Here is a 27,365-nt window from a genome sequence, read left to right on the forward strand (position 1 = left end):
AAGCTTAGTTGGGAATTTCAAAAACAAAATTTACATCAAAATTTACATGCAAATTGCTTGCCTTTGTTCTTTAAGTATTAAAAATGCCGCATGAAAATGAAAGAAAAGCGAATATTGAAAAACTGTTAAAACAAGAAGCAAGTAAATGCAAAAAGGTAACAGATTTCTTTACAAAGAACGAAAATGCAAGAACATCGTCATCAACATCGTGTGATACAAACGTTGAGAAGGAGTCAGAACGATTATTAAATATGGCGCCAACTGAAGTGGAAAGCGAAGTACAAGGCACTGCAGCTACAGAAGGCACTGACCAAGGAGAACCTCGTAAAGACAATGAACTTGATATTCAAAATTTGGATAGGGAAGGTAATGTTCAATTTGTTCATACATGGGCTCCTTCGAATAATATTCCAAGCAATACTACACCCTCGACCTCATCGTCAACAAGCTCTGCAAGTACAAACAGCATTACATTGGTTACAACAAGTGACGGTGGTTTGCCAATAAGCACAGCAAATACATTGTCAACGCAAATGACTACTGATACCACTACTGAGTATTACAGAGGCTACCCATTAAACCTAAAAGAAAAGTTGGAGATGGTGTACTATTTCAATATTATGAACCAAGTAGAGTTTCAACGCAGAATCGCCAAAAAGCTAGGGTTTTTGTCAAGTGTTGCATCTGTGGTGAATTCGAAGAGGAAGCAAAGCGCTTTTCAGCTAATGGTAGACTGTACATGGCACAAGGTGTGCGTTGTGATGGGTAGAAAAAGATACAAGATGTAATTGATCATCTACTGGGGCCTTCACATAGAGCAGCTCAAGAAAAGAAACAGCTATCCAAATTGTGGAATGCCAAAGACAAACGTCACCCATTTATTAACTTAGCAACAAAAAGTGATCCAGCAGTTTTGAAGACCTTGACTGAAATGGCAGTAGAGGTTTATAATGACAGTAAATCTTTGACTTTAGCTGCCTGGTCATGGCCAAGTAGATCTCTTGCTAATTTACATGCACAAGAACAGTTTAGGTCTTTAACTGACAGTAACAATGTACAAAGTTTTACTCCATTTAAGCCAAGTGGAGAAGAACTTCATTATAGAGATCCAATGCATTATGCAGAAATGTTGGAGATAATAGGAGATACAGAGAGAAACCACCTTAGAGAAGAACTCCAGAACTGTATTTGTTTTGCTGTTCAAATGGATGGTTCTGTTGATGCTAGGCAAGAAGATAAGAGATTTATATTTGTTCGATTCAATACACCTAATGACCCTCTTTCTATTAAGACAAGATTTGCAAGTGCAAAAGAAAGTACCAAGCATCGTGCTGAAGGTTTGTGTTCTGCCATGACAAACTGTTTTGATGACATGGGCCTTTCTAAAGAATATTTGCAGTCAAAATTTGTTGGGATGAGCACCAATGGAGAGTCTGCAAACACTGGTAAGGATTCTGGACTGTGGGCTAGAGTTGAAAATTATGTTGGTCATTCAACGAGAAATATCTGGTGTGCATGTCACCGACCAGACTTAGCCATGGAAGATGTGTTGAGGTAATAATAATTAGTTAATTTTAATATAATAAAATAATGATTGCCATAATTATATTTAATCAGGAAGTCCACTCACAAAGTCACAAAAGAGATTTTAAGCGAAGCCCTGAGCAAAAAAAAGATTAAAAAATTTATAAGGCTATATTAATGTTAACCCTTATATTGTCTTAGGTTGGTACCTGAACTGAAAATCTGGCTTTCCAATGTAACAGGAGTAGCTACTTACTACCGCTCATCAGGCCTAAGGACTAAGGAGTTGAAGATCATAAAACCAGACATGAGAAGTTTTCCTCCTCATCATGAGGTAAGGTTTGCTCAACATCTTGTTCAACTCTGTGGAGCAATACTATTCAATTTAGATGGGTGTTTAAAGCACTGGCAAAGATTTGTGATGCTCCTCCTCAAGAATATAATACCAAGGAGGTATCGTCTGCAAAAGGATTTTTAAAGTTGTGGCAACCAACAGGAGTGCAAGCATGGCTAACTGCTGTTATGGTGGACACATGCTGTATCTTCAGATATATTGAAAAAGAAGCCCAGAAGCCTGGCATTATCATTCCTGATATCTTAAAGTACAGAGATATTGCCTTGCAAAAATTCGATATAATGCAAACAGAGCCATATCCAGGTAAAATATTCAAAGTTAGTAAGTTACTTTGTTTATAGAGAACAAATTGAACTGATTCTTATTTGAGTTATTTCTTTAACAAATTATTCATTACATTGTATATTATTTTACTGCACATAGGTGGGCAAGAGGAGTTATTAACAAAGAAGATTGCAGAACTGCATTCAGAGAATGATGATGAAGCAGTGGATAATACACAAAGAAGGACACACAACACCAATGTGACAACATTTCTTAAAGGAAAACAACCTATCAGGCAAGAGATTATTAATTCTTCAAGGAATTTTCTCCAGGTAAAATGAGATAAATTCATAAATAAGTAATCTCATATCCGTTTAGCAATCATGTCACACCATATAAAGTTTTTAATGACTATTACCTATATTTCTTATGTATATCATTATGTTTATACCAGGCTTGATGAGGAACAAACAGAAATTGTAACAACCATTATCAACTTTACCTCAGCAAAAAGTGCAATTGAATTCATCAACATTGCATTACCTCAACTTGAATCAAGTGGAATCAGTGATAAGCAAGCATTTATTAATGCAGTTTTAGGAAATTTTACGGAAATGCTTCCTGACCCTCATATTCCTGCAAGAGACTATGTATGGCGTAAGACTCTACCAAATGCTAAGAGGTAGCAAACAACCTGTGACCAAGTTTTTGTCAGGTTTTTGTGTTCTTTGCCCTCACAGTATGACAGTGGAAAGATGCGTGTCAACATACAACATGTTATTCTCCAACTTGAGAATGGCCACATCTGAAAAAACACTGAATGATAGGCTATTAATTAACTGGAATGGAGTGCCAACATCTCAGTTTGACCCTAGGCCTATGGTGCAAGCATTTCTACAGAAAAAAGCAAGGCGAATGAATTTTCCTAATCTGAGTTCATATGTGGAACGTGACTTCGTAAAAAAGTTTTTTAAGTCGCTGCTGATTGATATATTACATGTATATAATTGAATAATGTTTATAGATGAGTTTCACTAGCTTTCTAGCAATTATATATAAGTAAGAAAAAGGTGTGTTGACATTATTTTCTAAATTTGATCATCATCTGTTGCCCTATAGTGTAGCGAAACCTATATTTAAACTAGTAACTGGAATTTTATGGACTTTAATAGATTTTTTCAGGTCCCCTTTTTATGTTATTTCAGGTCCCTTGGGGAAAATGTCCCACCCATTTACATATCCTTAAAAGAGGCCCTGAGAAGTCAAGCGAAATCATGGCGGCAAAAAGAAGTTTATGCAACTTTGGGAAACGGGGTGATGAGAGAGGTAAGATTTTTTGTTTAAATCAGTTATTTTGCCCTCGCTCTGTCTTGTTTTGACTCAAAACAGACAAAGGCGATGGAGCAATGTTTGGCTGTGAAATCCGAACTGCGAAAATTATATTTTGATTTATATCATTTCCCCTAGGTGAAAAAAGTTGCCTAAAATTTTGTACAATCAAAGACAGATTTTGTACAATCAAAAGTTATTTTCTGTCACATAGGCCTTAAAAGGAGACCGGCTTCTTGTTTAAATCAGTTATTTTGGCCTCGTTCTGTCTTGTTTTGACCTAAAGAAGACGAAGGCCAGATTTCACGGCCAAACATTGCTCCATCGCCTTTGTGTTTTTCGACTCAAAACAAGACAGAGCAAGGGCAAAATAACTGATTTAAACAAAAAACCCGGTCTCCTTTTAAAGCCTAATTAAGTGATATTTACATCTTTGCTGCTTTGTTACAGCTTTATTATATTATATTAATAATAGAACTATTTTAAGAATGCAATTTGCTGACAGTTTATGTTGCAATGTTTACAGTGACTTTTGTTTTCCTTTTTGCAAACTTTTACGTTTATGCAAAGTGTGTTGGACATGATAGCAAAAAAAGCCGGTAAAAGCCGATCTTGGCATATATTGCATCATAAAGCTGAATAAATTTGAAACCATTTAATGTCATTAAATTCACCTAAGGCTACCTAGTGTTCACGCAGCATCTATTTTGATTTCTTAACCGTGGGTAAAAAAGTTTGCTGTTAGTCAAACTGAATATGAAATTCCTGGCAAACGAAACATATTTTCTCATTGATGGGGAAAGTTCCTTCATCAAGATGTTCTTAAATTGCACAAGGGAGTATTTTTTTTGAAAATCAATATGCCAATTTCAAATAGAAGTAAATCTTACCTCTCTCATCACCCTGTTTCCCAAAGTTGCATAAACTTCTTTTTGCCGCCATGATTTCGCTTGACTTCTTGCTTTTCTTGTTAAACGCGCGCTAGATCCAGTCCTTGAGTGCATCACACATAGATCAGGTCATAATGAGCGTGTTTCCACGCCTGTGTTTTACAGCGCCCTGGTGTTAATAAACATATCACCAGTTTCCTCCATATTGTCCCATGCATTTGATGACTTACTTTCCCATGGTTTAAACTTAATGAGTTAATACTTGCAGTATTTTCCAAAGGTAGGGCTGCCAGGATTGGAAATGTCCTGACAATATAAGGATTCACTCGTTTTGTCAACTCACCTCTGACTCTTGTGAACTGAGATGCATACTGCATCAAATTCAACTGAGATAACCCCGTATACCTACTCTCCACTTTTTTTCGCTCTCCATAATCTTGAAGAACAGAATTCTGAAGTACTTCCTCTTCCGGATTTTCTGCATCAAGGATCACTTTTCTACTGTTTTCTAAAGAAACAGTAACGAAACTATATGTACAGCCTACCGAAGGCAAACTGAGTAACATATGGGCAGTCTCCTGAGCAGCCATGTCCCTATCACCAGTAACTTGGATCATTGCTTTCTTGATTGCAGAAGACACTTGGTCATTATTCTGTAATGAAGATACAGACAACTTCAGTATGTCAGAAGCAGATTTTCATTGTGGTTCCCCTTTCGCTGCATACTTGGCCATGTATCTTGCACATGCCTTTTCATTTACAATTACCTGCAAATCCACATTGGGCCACCAATTCTCAAGCATAACCCTGTTGCGTGAATTCCGCCTCTCATCATTTCTCTTGGTTTGCAACTCTGAGTGTACAGATTTATTTTTCTAACCTTGAACTTCATAAATCAGTGCAGTCTCATCTTGTAATGGTTTTGGGAACCCAAATCTGCACTCCGCAGGCAGGTCAACCCTCTTCTTTTTCAGGCAATAGGCTGGACTGCATCTGGTGTGCCTCTCTACTGAATTTACTAACCTGTGATAATCAACATCATGATTATCAACTGATGCTGCTTTCACAGCAGAAGGGTGTGGATCTGGTACTGTCCAGTTCTCATCAGGCAGATCATCATTAACTGTGGTCACAAGCCAGTCAACGTAACTTTAAAATAAATAAAAATAACATGGTTATAATACCTAATTTATATATATTTTTCCATAATTGTAAATACTTTGCTGTTTACACTCTCAATTCCTTAGCAATAGGAAATATCAGTTTCTAAAGAAAATATACAGAATTTTGTTTTTTTGTGAATGCATGTGGGAGCTGTATTTTGCAAAATTTGCAACATTGTAGCATTAGTAGGCTAAAACTAAAAGTCTGGGAAAAATTTAAAAAGTACAAAGAATTTCTAATTAAAAAGTACAAAGAATTTCTAACAATGCACATGCAGCTTATACCATGGACACAATTTGCGTATTTATGTGGTGAGTGTAAATCATTTATAATACTTAAGATATACATACAAACCTACCTAATTAGCTTTCTCTCCGCATCTTCACCCTCTCTGACAATTTCCTGGCAAGATAATTAAAAATCGTCAGGAGACATTTCATTTTCTTTCTCTTTCTCAAACACTGCTTGGCATGCATGTTTACATAATAATTGAATATCTGGATCATTCTTTAATTTAGCACATCCATGAGCATGTATACTTCCTCTGGCCTGATATTCAAACCTATACCAAAACCATTCAGCATCCAAGACACCTTAAAGCCAATGTTTGATGAACTTCTGTAACCTTTGCATGAAGAACCAATCTGTCAGGTGTGGATTGTCTATCACTGCCTGTGCTCTTTCTGTTGTTGATCCCCCCCCCCCCCATTACTTTGCAATAGTCTTTGCAAGTCTGGCCAATGGCTGTCAGCTGCACTTAAGGTAAAGAAAAAAGGTAGGGCAACCTTTTTATTCAATCAGGACTAACAGTTCTTGCAGTCTCTGATAGCAATACTGATTTATTCCCTGAATTTTTGTAACATAACGTTGCAAACGATTTACCATTTGATTTGCACTCATAGAGATTATCATTGTTTTCAACACCTCCATAGTCACGTTTGCATCCGCTAGATGTTGCTGCAAGTAAATGTTTGCTTGTTGACAACAGCTGATGCCTCTGCTTCATATTCAACGCCCAGTATGGGAATCGGGGATGTAAGGCAAACCTCCATTCAAACTTACCATTTGGTAGCCGCTCTGAAAACGTCATCAGGTGTTTGAATGCCTCTGCCAAACTTACCTCATGCTGCCTGACTCTGTTTGTCGGGTCACCTTTCCCATGGGGAAATAGTGTTGGAAATGCCATGCTTGCCAAACCAGCATTACCTTCTGTAGATGGCCAAGTCCAAAGGGTCGACCTCATTCACAATTGTTGCATTAGCACTCATTTCAGGTTCTTGTGGGGGCCCCTCATTTTCTGCATGAACTAAAAGTTCCTGGTCATCAATAACATACCTTAGCTCCTCAGGGATACCATTCTCTGGTAGACTTTGGATCACATCCCTGTCAATCTTAATGTCTTTGAAAAATGGATTGTTTGTTTTCAACGACAATATAGCTTGAAACACCTTGTGTCGACGAAATGTGAAATCTTTATGTGTGTGATCAGCACCACGTCTCCACACAATCATAACAGGCAAGTCAGCCACTTGTGCAGGCAACCTATTCAAGAAACTTTGAATATCCTGTGGTAAGTTTAGTACATGGCCTTTATAGCCCCTTTGCCCACCATGTTTTCTGTAGACTTGCATGATGGGGAAAACCCTTGAAATCAGCATTTCCTCTACCTGTGTCAAACCTCTCAATTGCTCAGGAACAATACCTGGGTCCATGTCATTGCCAGCACTGAAATTCTTTGGGGACTTGTCTCTTTGACAGCGGTAACAAACAAAGGGATCTGCTGCCAAGTTTTGCTTTGTTGGCCAAGCCTCTTTACAAATTGTACACTGGCGATGCTGTAAATGCTCTTGATCTAAATGAAAACTATGCATTTCATTCTGAACAAATTCCTGCTCATGCAAGGGGTTGTCAAAATTTTGCCAGCTAGCTTCATGTAAATATTGGTCACAACTACTTATAGCATCATCATTTGTAATATTAATAAATAAATGTAATATTAATCACAATAGAAACTTTAACTCAAAAGTGAAGCAGAATATTCAGTTAAACCTAGTGTTTTCTCTGTATTAGTGTGAGAACCTGTTCATTACATGATCGCAACATGTGAATTGTTGCCAATGACATCATTCATCAAGTCTGTGCATCAAGTTCTGTGCATTTCATTCTGAACAAATTCCTGCTCATGCAAGGGGTTGTCAAAATTTTGCCAGCCAGCTTCATGTAAATATTGGTCACAACTACTTATAGCATCATCATTTGTACTTTTCTCATCACACAATCTTACCTGATCGTTTTCTCACTGTACCTGCTGAGGTATTGACCTTGTCTTATAGGATCTTTCCTCTCGTCTCTTCATATTTTCATGCCTTTCTGCTCGTATTTGGACACTTTCTTGTCGCCTTCTCTCTCTTGTGTTAGCTCTATTTTCTTCCCTTTGCATCTCACTTTCTTCACTTGTACTTGCTTCCTTTCTGTGTTTATAAGAAGCCCTACGCTTTGCCAAGCGACACTCTCTTTGTTCTGGTGTTTCTCGTTGAAAAAGTTGCCGTTCTTTTCCTCTTTCCATCTCAATTTCCTCGCTAGTACTTGCTTTGTTCCTGCCTTTATAAGCAGCCCTACGTTTCGCCAAACAACATTCCTTTTGTTTCGGCGTTTTTAGACAAGATATTTGTCGTCTTTTTTCTTTTTGTTTCCCTCTTTCATCACTTGTACTTTCCTCAATCCTTCTCTTGTACGCAGCCCTTTGCTTTGCTAATTGACACTGCTTTTTCTCTTGCATTCCGCATCCAACAGGGCTCGATTGTTTATCCTTCTTCTTGCCAGCATTTCCTCATCCTTACCTGCTGCTTTTTTCCAATCTTTTAGCTTATTGCTTTCCCTATTTGCCATCTTTCAATTGAAAATTTCCTCGTTTAAAAAGAGTTTTTTGTTTTCGTTTAAAAAGTGGTGTATGTAGCAGATTTGACTTTACACAAAATGTCCTTTTAAAAAGTTTTTAAAAAGACAGTTAAATCTCTGACGTTTTAGTTTTTAATCCAAACTTTTCGTCTTAGCGAATCAGGAAGTTGCTGATTACCAGTCTACACTCGTTTGCATTTCGCGCATGCTGACAAGTACCATGACCATTGAACGTCCATGGTCCAAATTTAGGCGACGTTGGATTCCGCTATGTTCTCTCGGGTCCCGGGAGTAATTCCTAATCTCCGGGCGGAATTAGTACCTTCGCACGGTGCTCTGCACCGGCTCGGGGATTATGTTAAGGTTTCTAGAGAAGGAGGCAACATGGTTTTATGTAATACAATTCGTGTTCTAAGCTTCATTTAACTTATAATTCATGCACTAAGCTTGTTTTGCATGTAAAATTATGACAAGGTTTCTAAAGAACGAAGCAACGTAGATGTATGTAATACAATTTGTTTTCTAAGCTTCATTTTACTAATTCATATACTAAGCTTCTTTAGCATGTAAAATTATGATTGTCAACAAATTGTATATATATCGTATACATATTATATGTATATATATATATATATTATATGTATATATATATATATATATATATATATATATATATATATATATATATATTATATGCATATATATATATATATATAATTTAGAATGATCCAGTTTCATGTTATAATTCATGTACTAAGCTTGTTTGTCTTACAAAATTATAATAAGGTCTCTAAAGAACAAGGCAAGATGGTTGTATGTAATACTTCTAAGCTCACACTCATTGGCGTTTGCTTCCCATTTTTGCCATCGGTAAAAAAATTGTCGGACGGTAAGGATGTTTGTCAAATGGATCAGATCAATCAATCGGACCATTCAACATTTCACACGCCGCACATTGAACATGCACTACCACGCGAGCAGTAACCCTTGCAGCAAATATAACCGGCAAAATATTATCAGACGGTAAGCAAGATTGTCCGGTCAATCCATCTGTACTATCTACAAGAATGGTTTGTTGATCGGATACCGATCGTCAGTATTGGACTTTATGCCATTTGCATAGCCAAACTGGTTACATCAAAATTGCCATATTTTGTTTTATTGGAAAGACAAGTGCCGGGTAACGAGATTTCCTGTTCCCAGACCTTTTGTCTTGTAGAAAACTAGACAGAAATTTAAATATGGAAGATAATAATGTGGCTTTCATGTTTCCTAGCTTTTTTGCAATAATTTTGAAGAATATTTTTAGGAATGAAAGGTTCTCCTTGTGTACTTAGCACCATTGATGGAACACATATAAGAATAAGAACACCAAGTGATTATCCAGATAGTTATCTTAACAGAAATAGATCTCTCAGTTTTTTATTTTAATTAAATTTGTTTCATTCTAATCTTACAAATCAATATTTTTACTCATTCAACTTTTTGTTTTTACAAAGGCCTTTTGTGCTTGTGACCTCACCTTCACAAATGTTTATGCCTTCACTGATGTGCTGGCAGCAGTTAAACAAGATGCTCTCAGAGATTATTTGTCATTGTAAAAAGAGGCAATATAAAATTTACAGTCTTGGAAAATTTCAATTATATTGAAAAATGATTTATTAAGCCTTTTAGGACCATGTGTATACATTGTAACAAATTTTATTCATAACAATTATTTTAGCGGAATCTAGCGAGTAGATCGAGAAAAGTGTTGTCTTATCTTGTGGGAGTGAAGAATGTTCGGCAAAATGCTGCCTTGGAGAAAGACTATTTTGCACATTTTGAAATAAAATAAGCGATCTGTAAGTGTCCTGTAAATAGTCCGCCCTTACAAATAAAGTTTTTTTGCCATGTAATCTAGTTCCACAGTGTTTTTGCATTTACGACTTCCCGAATTCCCTGTACAAGCAGTTCAATAATACAATTTTTTATGCAACATGTTGCAAACAATCCCACACAGATATTGCTTGAAGCAGCTTTGTTTACATATGTTTTGGCGTGAGAGGAAACTTGTACAACAGTGACATTTTTGTTATTTGGTGAGAGTCTTTCCTGAAAAGTGCTTTGGCTTGGCATTTGAAGCTTGTTTGGCTCTATTATTGGTTGTTGTCGTGCATGTTTATCCTGCTAAATTTAGCGGAACGTTTACATTTTAAATTTTTAATAAATATAATAATATATAGTCTTTAAATTTACTGTTAATAAAATAGTTGTTCAAATTTAGTCCCAATACTAATAAAATAGTCTTTAATAAGGTAAATTTTAGTGAATTTACACAGAATATAAGCTAGGAATTAAATTAGTAAATTAATAATATAAATAGAATTCTGTAGGTTTAAATTTTAGATAGATATTTAATATGTTTAAATTAAGTAACTATGAAGGATAAACCTTGCACATCAACTGATGCAGACCAGCATTCATCATTGCCAAACACAAAAACTGAAAAAAAAGAGCGGTGGAACCTACTGTTGTGTTCCATTTTGTAACAGCAACACTAAGGGGAATCCTGAGCTGTCCTTTCACCAGTTTCCTACAGAGCTAAAACTGCAATGGCTGCACTGGATTGGTCGGTTCGATTTTCAACCAAATCAGTACCATCAGGTTTGCTCAAAACATTTTGAAGGAGGAAAAAAGACTTGTCTGCATAATATACCAACCATTGGTCCTAAACTAATCCAACCAACACCAACCAAGGAAAGACAAACATTTCAATGTCGGGAACGTTACAATACACAAGTACCTGAACCCAGAAAGCACAAAAGAAGTGAAAGATTTTGAAACCTCTAATCGACGAATAAAGTCAGAAAGTCATGGCAAGTGGCCGAATCAATTTAACCCCAATGGCGCCAGTTGATCCCTTGGCAGATCCAAGTTCTCTCAGCCAAGAATGGAAAACGTGGAAACGACGATTTGAAACATATCTTGTGGCTCTAAATGTAACGAAGAAAAAACAAAAGCAACCTCTCTTGCTGTACCAAGCTGGCCAAGAGACTCAGGATATTTTTGACATCTTTGCTGAAATCAGAGAAGATGACGATTATGATTTCGCCATTGCTGCCCCTGATACGTATTTTTCACCTCAAAAACACATCGATTTTGACATCTTTAAGTTTTGTGAAGCCAAACAACAATCCCATGAAACCATAGATCAATTTTCAACTTGTCTTCGGAAAATGGCAACAAACTGTGACTTTGCAAATATTGATAAAGAAGTGAAATCGGCCAAAACTCAAAACTGTTCATCGACATGTTTACGACGCTATGCCCTTCTCGATTCAGAGGTTACCTTAGCCAAGATTCTCGCTAAAGGCAGAGCTTTCAAACTTAGTGAATCACCAGCAGCCGGCATTGAAAACGCACTGGAATCAATACATATTTCTGACGAAGTAGCTGAGGCCGTGCATCCTCAAGAGACAGCCAACCAAAGTAATCATGATCAACAATCAACATTGTTTCATCATCAAGATTTTCACACTTCATCACAGTGTCGAAATTGTGGGGGGCTCTGGCCCCATAACAACAATATTTGTCCAGCAAAGGGAAAATCCTGTTTGAACCGTGGAAAAACTAATCATTTTGCCAAAGTCTGCTGTAGTGCCCGCAAGCCTCGTATAAGTCAATGAGAAAACCAAAACTCTTCAAAAAAATACCAAAGAAAAGTCCAAAAGATTTCTCGCAAACCCTCCAGCAATAAAAGCAGCAGCGAGGATGAATTATTTTTCACGCTAAAATCATCATGTAGAGACAAAACAACACCTCGGGTCCAAATCTTGGTCAACAACACACCTATTAACATGGTTATCGACACTGGTGCCTCCATCAACATCATTGATGAACTTGCTTTCAACATATTACAGAAACAGAGACCCTTATCCCTACGACATTCCAAGACACATGTTTTTGCTTACGGTGCCACCACCAGTTGCCTGTTATGGGCCAATTTCATGCCACCTTGCAATGCGCGATAGGCACAACAACAACACAAGTTCATGTTATCAAAGGAAATTTTGGTTGTTTGCTCAGCTCAAATGGCATCTGCTTTGGGTCTAATTATGCTAAAGATCAACAATGTAAAATCTGGACGGTCCACCCATGATCAATTGTTGAAAGAGTATGCCCATATATTGAATGGAATTGGAACCCTTAAAGATTGTGAAATTAAATTGCACATTGATGATACTGTTCCTCCAGTGGCACAGAACCCCTGCTGTATTTCTTTCCACATGCGGCAAAAGGTCTCAGATGCACTTGACAAACTAGAAAGTGATGGAATTATTGAAAAAATATCAAAAGCAACTCCTTGGGTCAGCCCATTCGTGGTTATTCCAAAGAAAGATGGCGATGTCAGACTGTGTATTGACATGCGTAAAGCCAATGAAGCAATTCAGCGCGAACAGCATCCAACTCCAACTGTGGATGATTTAATTCACAAGCTAAATGGTGCCACCATGTTCACAAAGCTTGATCTTTGTGCAGGATACAATCAGTTATCGCTTGCAGAGGAAAGTCTACACATAACCACCTTTACAACACACAAAGGGCTTTACTGCTATAAGAGGTTGAATTTCAGTACCAATTCCGCAAGTGAGATTTTTCAACACGTCATTAGCGAACAGATCCGGGACATTCCGAATGCCATTAACATTAGTGATGACATAGTTATTTTTGCACAACACAAGCAGAGCATGACAAAGCCCTTCATGAAATATTTGAGCATTTTTCACTCATTGGACTCACCTTAAACCAGGACAAATGCAAGTTCAGTCAAGCACAGCTCACATTTTTTGGTTTTGTCTTTTCGGGTGAAGGAATTTCACCAGATCCAGCCAAGGTCTCAGCCATTCATGACTGCCCACCTCCAAAATCAGTCAAAGCTGTTCGGAGTTTCCTTGGTATGGCAACATATTGTGCAAAATTAATTTCTAATTCAGTGACCTCACAGAACCTTAACGGAAACTAACACGAAAGAATGTACCTTTCTGTTGTTGGAAATGAGCAGGCATTAATCTCAGTGAAAGCTGCTCTTACAAGCGCAACAGTCATGGCATATTTCGATCAAACTAAGGACACAGAACTCATTACAGATGCGTCACCTGTGGGTCTATCAGCGATTCTGATGCAGAAAGCCTCCGGATCAGAACAAAGAAATGTTGTCGCATACATCAGTCGGTCCTTATCAGACGTCGAAAGACGATATAGCCAAACGGAGCGAGAAGCTCTTGCAATTGGGTGGGAGATTGAACATTTACATATTTATTTATATGAAGGACATTTCACTCTGCTAACTGATTACAAATCAGTCGAGTTGATCTTAAACAACCCAAATTCACGACCCCCTGCTAGAATTGAAAGATGGAATCTACAATTGCAGGATTATGATTTTAACGTAAGTTACACCAAGGAGCTTGACAATCCATCAGACTTTCAATCACGACATTTACCTGTCAATGACACCACTGATGACAGACATTTCCAAACAATGGCAGACAACTATGTTTGCTTTCTAACCCAACATGCTGTTCCAAGAGAAATGACCCTGCCTGAAATACAGCAAGCCACTTTGGCTGATTTAACATTACAGTTCCCAGGTACCCTTGTATCAACAGGTCAGTGGCATTTAATCAACTCACTGGATGTGCAATCCAATCCCAACATAAAAGTCTCGGATTTGAAAGCATGCCAGAAAATTGAAACAGAACTTACACTCAATGAACAGGATGAAGTCATATTACGAGGTTCGCGAATTGTCCTTCTCGAAAGCCTTAGACTAAAGGCTATTCATATTGCTCATGAAGGCCACCAAGGGCTTGTCAAAACTAAACAGCTATTATGAGAAAAGGCACATGCCACGACTGGCAAGTCACCGGCTGAGTTGCTTTACAACCGTCAGCTTCAAACAAAATTACCCCATGTGTTGTTTGATAACCAGTCCCTAATTTATCAAGAGCTGAAAGAGAGAGATGAAAGGTTGAAAAATAAACAAAAGGACTATGCTGATTCAACAAGAAGAGTGAAAGTGCTGACATCAGAAAAAGAGATTTAGTTTTGGTGCGACAATCTAAGTCAAACAAAATGTTCACAAAATACGATCCAACACCATATGAAGTTACAAGTCGCCGTGGTAACAGGATCACCGCAATGAGGAATGGGAAATATATAACACAGAACATTTCCTTCTTTAAAAAGTTTCACCCAAAACATGGAAGACCACTGAATTCAACAGATAACCTAGATGAAGAAAATTATTTCTCAGACGAAGATGTTCAGGTAGAGAATGAACAACAGCACAAGCGAGTGCAACAGAATGATCATCCAAGACAAGACATTGGTCCCAGACAAGATGATGGCCCAAGATATCCAGCAAGAGAAAGACGGCGGATCAACATATATGAAAATAACATTTATGATTGACTGTTTGACCAGAACTGAGACAGATAAGATACGATACAGTTTAAACATTATGTTAAGATTTTGTTATAGTTAGTAGAGTTCATATGTAAAGCATAGGAGGGATGCAATGTTGACATTATTGTCACAGGAGGGTCAAGAACAATGTTAGTTACTTAGTTACAAACACAAGGTAGAAAAACATCGAACTTGTAGTAGTGATTTATCTAACAATACTTATATAGTATAAAAAGTTCAGAAGCATTAAATACCAATTTATAAACATTACAATTATAAGTGGATGGAGCACATCATTATCAGCAAGGAGACCAACCAATGGGCAATTTGTACTAGCTTTTTCCAAACTATCTTTTAGATTTTCAAGATCTGATTTTGTAACCTTTTCCATAGATGAACAATACTCTTCCCGTTTTCCCTATACTTATGACCCCTTTCTCCCTTTCTTATCTTTTCATAACTATCTTGTGGGAAAATTATATTCTCAAAATAAAACTGCACCCTTATTTTGCAACTTTCTGGGTACATGCCACTTTTGAAGCTCTTCTGTGCATGTTTTATCATCTGGTACCTCAGTCAAGTCTAGCTCACAAAAGTCTAACATCGACCTCCAGCACTGGCTGTAATGACGTGCATTAAGTATATTTTAAGTTTGACTATTATGTAAATATTATGCATGATTGATAATTTATTTTAAGACGTTTAACATGTGCATATATAATTATAAGACGTTTAACATGTGCAGATAAATCAAATCAGACGGGCAGTGAATCGAACAGTGAACATCTCATTCTAATATTTATAATGATCGAAGTTAAGTTAAAGGTTCAACGGACTTGCTTTAAGCTAGAAAAGGACACAGATGTACGTAAGCTTGTATTTATTACTCTGCCTCTGTGCATTCACATATAATATTTGTAGCCTTAAGCACATAGTTTACCATGTATATAATTTTATGTTTTTAGTTTTTGTTACCTATCCTAATACCGAGCAGCAATGGTAAACGGTTAAACGGCCATAATTTGCTAATTGTGGATTGAGTAAACAACGTCTGTTTAAATCAAGTTTTAGCTGTATTGTATTTACCTGTGTTTTTCTGTGAGCCAGATAGAACTCAGCGTAGATGCACCTACACTGGCATTTGGCATGGGCAATTTCGCCATTAATATGATTCAAATGCACATACACAGAATATTCCTGCTTTCGCATTTCAGCATTAACCTCACTGCGCACTAGGAAGTATGGAATGTCATCACCCTTTCTATGTTTCTTTTTACCCAAATTTTGGTTGCATAACCCGCCTTTTTTGTGTTTTAGGGCTTCAGCTGGTTTTATCCACCTTTTTTGTGTTTTAGGGCTTCAGCTGGTTTTTGATCAGGTATTTTGTCTTTCTCCAAAATTAAATGCTTTTCAATAATTTCATGTGTGACATTTGGCATATCACTCTAGCTTTTTGTCCATAATGGCAAAGATGAATGCTGGTCTGCATCAGTTGATGTGCAAGGTTTATCCTCCATAGTTACTTAATTTAAAAGTACTAAATATCTATCTAAAATTTAAAACCTACAGAATTCTATTTATATTATTAATTTACTAATTTAATTCCTAGCTTATATTCTGTCTAAATTCACTAAAATTTACCTTATTGAAAGGTTTTAAAGACTATTTTATTAATATTGGGACTAAATTTGAACGACTATTTTATTAACACAAAATTTAAAGACTATATATTATTATATCTATTTAAAGTGGCAGTCAAGTCCGTTTTGCGCACGAGCATGTTTTGTTTACATAGTGAACTATTATATATATTTTACATGAAGTTTGCCGCCTATTACTTCCGGTTTTCACGAAATTTGAGAATGTTGAAAATTGAGCGGAAAATATATATATATATATATATATATATATATATATATATATATATATATAAAATATATATATATAATATAATATATAAATATATATATATATATATATATATATATATATATAGTTTATAAAAGAATGCAGCTCGAAAGGTTAAGAAAAAATTAAAAAAGCGAATGAAGCTAGCCTTCAACTTTGTCTTCTACATAATTCTTTGTAAATGCAAGATTGTCGTGCAACTTTTTTTCGCCCTAAAATTGTTGTAATTTACAAATTTGTACAGTCAAGACCCTTTTCAGACTTTTCTGAGGTGGAACTTGTTGAACTTTTGGGACTAGGCGAAGGAAAATTTGAAGTGCTTCGAACCATTAGCTTTTTACATTCAATGCTACGGCCACTACTTGTCGACGTCGCCATTTTCTTCGAAAGCTTGGCGCCAAAACCACCAAGCTTTATTTTTATTGGTTAAAATTTCATTTTGGCGCAATTTAACGAGGCGAATCAAAATTGTTGAAATGTTTATATATAAATATATACTAGCATACAGTATATAGTGAGAAACTTTACAGATGGAGAACTAGAGATTAATTTTCTGCTATTTATTAAAATTTCCGCTTTCACTCACAATCTATAAGCCATCCTTTGAAACATTCCATTTCATCATCAGAATCAGAACTATTTTTTTCAGTATCATACTCGCCACTCCATCCTTGGTTGATTTCGGCTTGTGTGGGTTGTCTTGACTGACTCGATATATCAAAATCATCGTCCATCTTTATTCTTTGCAAACGTACTATTGACTATTTTTCTTTAATTATATACTTGAAGAAATGTAGCACTGACTAGCACTCACATAACGCGCATTAAAGGAGGAAAGATTAATACTGTTGCTATGACGATGAGCCCGCGATTGCACCATTGTTCACCAGTAACCAGTGTTGTTCACTGCATAATTACTATCTAGCTATTAGTATCCAGAAAAATCCAAAATTATCCATTTGATTCTCAGTCGTAGAATACCAGAATTGTATAAAAGGCCTATAAAACGTTCGAGTTTGAAACAGAGGTCGAGAACAGTTAATTATATTTAGTCAATTTTCACTGTATATAATGCCAACAACATTGTCATGCCGTTGTGATCCACAAAACTATTTGCATGCACAGTGTTATTGCCACGTTTACAACTGCGATGGCAAAGCTGTTTCTCGTTCTACATATCAGCACCATTGGAAAACTGCAGAATCTGCAGGAAGAGAATCTGAAATAACAGCGTCAGCGGGTAATTCAGCGGGTATTGATGAAACAGAATGTGATGAAAATGATGACATTCGCCCAGGTATAAATGAATTTATTTAAACTATTTAAAAATTTCTACAAAATTCCAGAGATTTGGCTGATCGATCCAGCACACCTATTGGCCAATCAAATTGTGTGTCTCAGTGTAGGTATTATATATAAATATAAGTTTGCAATGATTGATTTTGAGGTAAACACATCAAATTCATTGGATATTGATTTTTCATTAGATGTCAATCGCGGTTTACTGAAAAAATCATTGCATAACGTGTTTGACCAATTAATTAAATTCTTGTACCTAGTTTTGTAACAAAACTACATTTAAAAATACCTTATCAACAGAGCCTTATCAATCAATTTTGTGAACATCCTAATATATGTCAAACAAGAATTTATTTATTACGTTTTTTTACGACAGCAAATTCATAAATTATTTATTATGCTTTCAAGCCAGTTAATTTTCTTGACTTTTTTGTTGACTCCTGAAAACCTGCCATTTTTGCTTTTGAAAAATTTGTTGTCAAAACGTCGTGATAAGAGGGTGTGAAGCAATTAACCAATGAAAAATGCTTTTCGGGACTTGGGATGTCGATATCAAAATTAGCAGATAAAAAACAAAAGCAACGCTAGCAGGTAGATATCAATTTAATTTATTTTAGTACTTAATCCTTTGACCAATCAAATCATTTCTTGCTGTTCATTAATGGAACAAAAAAATTATAAGTTCAAGGCACTGGCCAGAAACTGACTAACCTTTAACCTTTTTGCATGTTAATTTTTGCAAGTATACTAGAAATACATGCATGCAATGCAGCAACCCCTCGCCATTTCAAACGAAGCAAAATATTTCCTGAGCTAGCCAGATCTAACCTTCAATATTATCAAATGTCCTAAATGTAAAGCTAATTGCTGATGTTTCAAATATTTCGGAAACAAACACAGTCGTAAAGGTGAAGTGAAATCACCCGTTTTCCTGCTGCTTTCCGTTGCATTAAGTTATAGACTTTCACAGTTTAAGTGAAAGTTAATACTTCATTATAGCTAAACCTTCAAAACATCAAAACAGCCCAAATAATATAAATAACCAAGCAGTGAACGTCGAATGTTGTTTTTCGATTATTAAATTCATGGAGTGATTGCAGTCGACTATATATAAACCTTTAAAGTGATATTTGTTATATTGCACAAATTACACTCTTAAGGACTCTTTTGGAAGTTAAAACGATGATGTAAAGCCTTAAATAGTCGGTCACGTCTTCGCAAAACCGAGCAAAACGACATACTGTACCAAGGTCATAAAATGTATTCGTACAGCAAACACGAAATAAACCTTGAAATAAACAAAATAGACTCCTACCATTTCAAGGATTATAATCGAGTTGTTCCTTTTCACCGCTAATTCTGTGTTTATTAAAATCAATTGCTGCCAGTTGATTTCGCATCTTATATCAAATTAACCTTTAAAATAAAAAAGCAATTTTTAGATAGCCTAGGTTATTTCTGTAATTCACCAAGTGTATACAACACGCAAGTGCATTAACAGCCAGCACATAGAATAAAATTTCAAGATGACTTACGTATATGATTAGTGTTTTGCACAGTACATTAACAAATGGTTGTGGAGAGATTCCAGAAAACCTGTATGCCTGAAATATCAAAAAGTACATATACAAGTGCAAACTGAGAGGCATTGTATCATACTTGGGATATTATGTGGGATATATCTTATTTTTCGGGCTACATCTCTAAACCTGGTGTAATATGGCAACTCATTTAATAGTCGCTTGTTAAGGACAATGCTTCTCAAAGCTTTATGCGATGAAGAATCTTTTGTCAGCCATGGATTTGCTCTTTCCTCTTCGGTTAAAATCGTCATGGCCACATTTCCCATCTCCTTTGCCATCCCTCAATGCCCATTCATGTTCATTGACAATATGATGGGGAATCCCTATCCACAAATCCTATTAGAAAAAATATTAATGAGATACGACATTAGATATGGTACAAGACATATTGATAGTAAATAAACATAAATGCCAAAATTTGTGTCAGTTCCAAAAGGTAATACTACAGCATGCACCATTTTATTAAATTTTATGAACACCAGCAAAAGGTTTAAAATTTTCAATTTGCAACATACTTTTAAATTATCAACATTGCCACCACAGTTACGACTGGAATACCAAAAGTGGTTTCCCACAGACACAATCCACAAAGAAAGATCTTTGTTTCCTTTTTCACTGGCAGCCTAGGTTAATAAGCATAACCTAATGTCTTAGTTACCAAGCACAATTCTGCACAACTATTTTGGATACTCCATTTGTTAAATGTCAATTAAAAATGAAAAAGAAAACAAGTTTATCAATCAAAAGGTGCACCATAAACTCATGCTTGATCATAGAAGTTCAATACATACAGAAATAACTTTTTCCCCAATAATCTTAGCACCATGCCAAACGTCTCTTTGATGATGCACAATGTTTTCATACTTTGCAGCATTTTCTAAAAAACACACAGTTGGGAAATCAGCAATTTCCATAAAATATTTATTTGAGCATCATTCTATACATTGTTGAAAACAATAGGGGGCCTTAAAGATATAATCATGCAATCAAAGCAAAATTTATTAGCTAAAAGCAAGCAACGATCAAGTTGTAAAAATAAAACTCGTGCATGCAGTAATAGACCACCTAAAAGTTGTAAAGCATTAAAACTTGAATGTTTCAAGAAAACACCTTTCATCTGTAGGTCACAAGGAATTTGATGAGGTTTATAAACTATAAAGGAAACAGTACAATGAGAAATACTACTCATTAATGCACCAATTTCCAAATGGCCATCAGTAAAAACCTCTTTGATAATCATTTTTGATTTCAATAAATTATCAAGCCCTCTTTCAAATCCAATGCTTTCCATGTTTAGACTTTTTCTCCCCTCAACTTCAACAAAGTTGATATCTAAAATGCACTTAGAGTCCATTTAAGCATTGAATCATTTGCCCATCTGAACTAAGCACAATATCTTGATTCTCACGCTCTGTCCAACATGAATTCTTTAATTCCTCCTATATATAAAATCTGGTATTGGTTGTACAAGTTTTTGGATATAAACTGCACATTCATGACTTAAAAAAGAAATCCAATCTTTGTATATGAATTGCCAGAAAGAGGTATGGCAGATGCCAAAAGAAATTTCCAGCACGAACACCTTCACAAGTTGGTTGGGCAGTTTATTTAAAATGAAGCATTGGTTCTTCAATTTTAGAAGTTTTCAAAATTATCAAGATACATGAATAATATAAATGTTGTGTTTATCCATTAAAAGTACCAGGTTACTTGTTAAAATTATCATTAATACCAAAAAATGAAATGCAAAGTTGGAAATAAACATACTTCCCACCAAAGTGGCCAGCAGAACAACCCCAATTTACAACTAGGCATGTTTCAACAAAGGAATTCCCAAAATTCAATGGACGATTACATCAACTTCTTGTACAAACAGGACCATGTAGCTTTTCCAGTAGTTCCAAAAGTATTGCTGTTGATGCTAAGCATAACTCTAGTTTTGGAACATTGATGGATGGTATATGACGAACAAGACTTTCTTTGTTACTTTTTTGGGCTGTTTCAGTGTCAACACCACCAGTAACACCATCATAATCATCACCATCATCATCACTGTGACCATTGATTGTGGTATCTAATACTTCTTCTTCCAAGGAGACCCTATCAATGTGTATACAAATGTCTATAGTCAAGTGCTATATTGGGTAGTCATTTCTTTATATTACATTAGAGCTTAAAAACCTTAAAGTAGTTTATAAACATACATTGGATGTTCTAGTGTTCAGGAGAATGTTAGGATTTGAATATTAAGAAAAACAATTATTTTATATTACAATTATTTAATCGAACACAGGGAACATTTAAGGAAATTACCTTTGTTCTAGTAGGTTTTTAATTAGGATACAAATGCACATATATGATTAGGCAACGCCTTAAAAACAGAAAAACAACAAAAAAAATTAGTTAGAACCGTTCGATAGTTGTTTAGACAAGTGTAAGATGTCGATATTCTGTTAGTAAAATAAATCGTTGAAAAATAGTGTTGATGCGAATCCTCTTGAACAATTTGGTGGCAGGAAATGGTTGAGAATACAGGAGAAGCTGTTAAACATATGGAAGAATCTTTGTTAAGAGCAGAGATCGAACAGCTAAAGAAGCGTAAGCGAGTTGCAAAAGCGCAGATGTCGAAGCTGTATACAAAACTTTTGTGATTGTTGGCTAATGAGAAGAGTGTAGCAGAAGAGTTGCTGCAAGAGGTCAATGCCTATGAAGCCAAACAGCAGGATACCTGGGATATTATCGAAGAATTGATTACAGCGTATAGGAAATTGGGTGATAAAAGGAATGCTGTAAAGGCCGAAGATGAGCTAGAAAATGTAACGAGAGATACAAATCGGGACGCGAGGACAGTTAAGTCCTATGTATCTGCGATGGTCGGTAAACAATACAGTCCCGGCGCGGTTGGTAATGAACAGTTCAAAAAAGTTAGTGAGAATACCGTGGATGTCGTCATGTACCTACATCGAAAGCCGTAGTTGAGCGAAATCTTGAACGTTTGCAAGTACTGAAGTTCGACAGCGACAAATTGAAGTTTGCAAGTTTTTGGGCAGCATTTTTAGCAATCGTGGATGAAACAAGTGCACTACCAAGATACAAAATGTTGAGACTGAAAGCGGGCCTTGAAGGGAATGTGGCAGAGGCCATTGCCAAGCTGGGTTATTCAGAGGAAGCTTACGAAGAGGCAAAGAGAACTTTGGTATGTAAGTTTGGTGGCGATCTTCGACAAATACAAGCGCATTTGGAGTATCTTCGAGGCACCAAGTCGTTTCAAGATAATGACGCTCTAGAAATTGAGAGGTTTTCAGATAGTCTGGTGCATTCGATTGTTACGTTGAAGGAGCAAAAACAATGGAATGAATTAAGACCGAACAGTACGCTGTACTTGTTGTTGATCGAGAAGGTTCCAAGGTCGATGTTGTCCAGATTTTTTTGTTGGTTATCTGAGAAAGTTAGAGAGGAGACTTTAGAATCCTTGAGTGACTGGTTGGTAGAAGAAACAGAGTTCTTGATTCACGCAATGGAGACCAAAGAAGGCATGTTGGTGAAGAAAACATCTTCAGATAAACGACTGCATCGCAATTTCGCTACTGTGACAGATGGTCGTCAGCGAAATTGAGCTTGCTGTAACAAAATTGGTCATAGAGTATGGAGCTGCGCAAAGTTTAAAGACAGAAGCACGGCGCAACGTTGGGCTTTAGCAAAAGAAAAGCAGTTGTGTTATCGATGCCTCTCGGATCATCATCTGGGGAGAAATTGTCCAAGGACACGAGTCTGCGGTCTTGAAGGCTGTAAACACAATCACCATCAGCTGTTACATGAGTTTGAAAGGATCAGAGGGAAGCTGACCTGGATGGGAAAGAACGATTGCTTAAGCCAATTCCAGACTTAAAGGATGGAAATACGTCCGCGTCACAAGAGCAAACTGGGACAGAAAAGAAGACATGCATACCAACGCTAGCTGCGTCTCAATCGTCCAACAAAGCGGGATCATTTCGTACTGTACCTGTGTGGTTGAATAGGAATGGTCAGAAAATACGTGTTAATGCTGTTCTTGATGATGCCAGCTGTGCATCCTGAGAGTAGTAATGGTAGTGCTCAAGTTTTGTTCCGACCGTTTACATGTCCGCGTAGGATAACCGGAAGCTACAAGGTGGTAGAGTGGAGAGGTTATCAGAACCTTTGGCCCCACCTAGAATAGAAGTGTGTAATTTCCCGATGGCGACAGAAGATCTGTTAGTGGATGTTCTTATTGGGCAGGATCAAGTCGATTTACACTATGCTAGATGTGATGTTAAAGGAAAACCAGGTGAACCGATAGCGAGATTGTTAAAGATCGTTAAAGAGATTTTGGGAATTGGAGTCTGTCATGCCTGAAGAGGAGCCTTGCGTGATGTCACTAGAAGAAAAGTGGGAGTTGTCTCAGTTGAGTGCATCGTTAGTCAAGGGGGAAACCGTACAGTTCTAGCAAACAATTACGAGACAGCACTCAAACAACTCGAGAATACAGAGAAACGGCTATTGAGAACCGAGTCACTTGGGGCAAGTTATAGCAACATCATTCGAAGTTATAAGGAAAAAGCATACATTCGTAAGGTGAACCAAGACGAAGAAATGTCACCTGTAGGTCAGGTTTGGTTCTTACCTCATTTCCCGGTGTGCCGTCCAGACAAAGCAACAACAAAGACCCGTATAGTGTTCGATGCCAGCGCCAAACATCAGGGAGTATCCTTAAATGACATGATCTTACCTGGACCAAAGCTGCAAAGTAATCTGTTTGACGTATTACTTTGATTCCGTTGGTATGCTGTAGCCATGGTATGCGATATCCGTGAAATGTACCTGCAAATCCGAATCCCGACTGAAGATCATTCGTACTTCAGGTTCTTGTGGAAGGATTTAGGAACTGGTAGACATCCAGAAGTGTACGAGTTTGAGAGAGTGGTTTTTGGAGATATTTCAGCCCCTTTTTGTGCGCAATATGTAACTCAAGAAAATGCTCGACAATACAAAGAAATTTACCCCCTTGCAGCGGAAGTCATTGAGAAATCAACATACATGGACGATTCCTTGGACTTGACTCAAACCAATGAAGAAGCAATCGAACTGTACGAGCAGTTAAACAAGTTGTGGAATTTAGCTGGAATGGATCCTCGAAAATGGGTGTCGAATTTCCACTGTGTTCTTAAAATAATTCCCAGTGAGAAACAGGCAGATAAGGTCGATTTAGACCAAGGAAATACTCCTACGATCAAAACACTGGGCGTATTATGGTTGGCAGAGAATGATGTGTTTTCGTTCCGAGTAGAAGTGGTACTGGAACCAAAGTTTACGAAGAGAACATTACTAAGCCAAGTGTCGAAAGTATTCGACCTGTTAGGGTTTGTTTCGCCTTTTGTCATGTCAGCAAAGATTATCTTTCAAGAGTTATGGGTGCAAGGAATTGGATGGGACGATCCAATTGAAAATGGTGTGTATCGCCAGGCCAAGAGTAAGTTGGACGGTTTAAAAGATCTCGAATCTCTGCGAATTCCCAGATGCATTGAGTTGAACAACGAGAGTTCAAAGCAACAGTACACACCTTTGCCCATGCGTTGAAAGTCGTATATGGAGCGGTGAGCTATCTAAGAGTCGAGAATCCAAACAGAGAAATTAAGACCCACATGATTGCATCGAAAACCTGGGTGGCACCATTAAAGCCAGTCAGTATTCCACGACTTGAGTTGTTGGCGGCGGTTTTGGGATTGCAGTTGACATTAGCTATTGCACGAGCGCTGAACCTTTCTATTTCTGAAGCACAATTTTGGTGTGATAGTATGAATGTACTCCTTTGGATCCGTGGACGTGGTCGGGAGTTCCAGTCTTTCGTTGCCAACAGAGTCGGTCTAATCCAAAATCACACCAGTCTGGAGCAATGGCAGTACATCGGATCAAGGGACAATCCCGCAGATCTCTGTTCTTGTGGGAGCAGTTCAACACAATTAATCTCAAGTGAACTGTGGTGGCAAGGTTCCCAATTTTTACAGACAAAGGAATCAGAATGGCAGTTGAAGAAAATTTTGGACAAGGGAAATGCTAATCACAAAGTGTGTACGCTGACGTGCCTCTTACAACCCATGATCTCTTCAAGCAGCCCTTTATGGCGATTGAATCCAGAGAGGTGGTCAAGCTGGCGTAGGCTTGTTCATGTTATGCCATGGGTATTGAGATTTTTGAACAATTGCCGCACCACAGTTAATGACCGAGTATTTGGCCCGTTAAAATTGGAGGAAGTCCAAGACGCTCATCTCTATAATTCGAGACGCACAGCAGCATAGCTACAAAGAGTATTCCGTTATCAAAGAAGGAAAGCTGATCTCAGCATGTAGCAAATTGCTCAAGTTGATGCCCAAGATTGATGAAGACGGTGTACTTCGATGCGATGGTCGGCTATGCTATGCCGAATTTCTGCCATACAAAGTCTGTTCCCCGATTATATTACCGCAAGGTAGTTGGGTGACTAGATCGATTATCAAGCATTATCATGAGATTGGGCAACATGTCTTGGGTACTAACCATATCTTGGCAAACCTTAGTAACAACTATTGGATTGAAGCAGCTTGGGAAGAGATAAGATCATGGGAGAAGGAACGTAGTGAATGTAGAAGGTGAAAGGCGAAGGCGGCGAGTCAAGTTATGGCACCACTCCCATTAAATCGGTCGCAATTACAGTTGAAGACGTTTTTTAGAGTTTCAGTCGATTTTGGTGGCCCTGTCATCACCGTCCAAGGTAGAGGACAATGAAGACAAAAACAATGGCTCTGCCTGTTTACTTGTTTCCTGTCTCATGCGGTACATTTAGAGATGGCGTACGGCCTTGACATGGACAGCTTTCTTAGATGTTTCACCAGAATGGCGAGCCGAAGGGGTTATCCGTCTGAAATCATAAGTGATCGTGGGACAAACTTCATAGGAGCTGCTAGGGAATTGAAAGAGTTGGTGGACCAGTTGAATACTTGTAAGATACAAGAAACCACAATTGACAGCAGGGTAAAGTGGACCTTTAACCCACCGTTGGCACCGCATTTTGGAGGAGCCCATGAGATAATGATAAAGGCGGCCAAGAAAGCAATCTACGCAATTTTGAGAGATGCTGATGTAAATGATGAAGAACTGTCAACTGTAATTGTTGGTTTCGAAGCGACGTTGAACTCTAGGCCCCTAACATACCAGACAGCTGATCCGAAGGACTCTCCGCCGCTCACCCTGAATCACTTTCTGCATGGACACGCGGGAGGAAAGTCTGCTCCTGAAGGCATTGAGAGTCTAGAATTCAATCCACAAAAATGCTGGAGAAGGGTCCAGGAGCTAATCAATCATTGTTGGAAGCAGTGGATGAAAGAATGGCTTCATTAATTAACATTCGAACAAAATGGTGGCAACCGAAACGCAATCTAAAAGTAGGAGACTTGGTTCTCGCCATTTCGGCGGACCAGAATCGAGGCTGTTGGCCGTTGGGTCGTGTAAGAGAGGTTTCCAGGAAAAGACGGGCATGTCTGTGTGGCAAAAGTGCAGGTTGGTCAAGACACGATTATCAGACCCGTGACAAAGTTAGCACCGGTGGAATTCAGTGAACAATATATGCCCAGATTGTACTGTCAAAGGAGGGGGAGAATGTTCAGGAGAACGTTAGGATTTGAATATTAAGAAAAACAATTATTTTAT

The 27,365-nt window shown here is 37.4% G+C and overlaps 1 protein-coding gene across 1 annotated transcript; it reads left to right on the forward strand.

The window, feature by feature from the left end:
- The first annotated feature begins 11,279 nt into the window (after positions 1 to 11,279).
- Positions 11,280 to 12,092, forward strand: LOC114535410. Its single transcript, XM_028556726.1, has one exon. It carries the CDS (start codon positions 11,280 to 11,282, stop codon positions 12,090 to 12,092), a length of 813 nt encoding a protein of 270 aa, XP_028412527.1.
- The last annotated feature ends 15,273 nt before the right edge of the window (positions 12,093 to 27,365 follow it).

Source organism: Dendronephthya gigantea, unplaced genomic scaffold (assembly GCF_004324835.1).
Source record: "Dendronephthya gigantea isolate DGI-Jeju-01 unplaced genomic scaffold, DenGig_1.0 000117F, whole genome shotgun sequence".
Classification (NCBI taxonomy): Eukaryota; Metazoa; Cnidaria; class Anthozoa; order Malacalcyonacea; family Nephtheidae; genus Dendronephthya; species Dendronephthya gigantea.

Coding starts and splice junctions, on each gene's coding strand:
- LOC114535410 (XM_028556726.1), top strand. CDS start 11,280: ATGGCAAGTGGCCGAATCAATTTAACCCCAATGGCGCCAGTTGATCCC.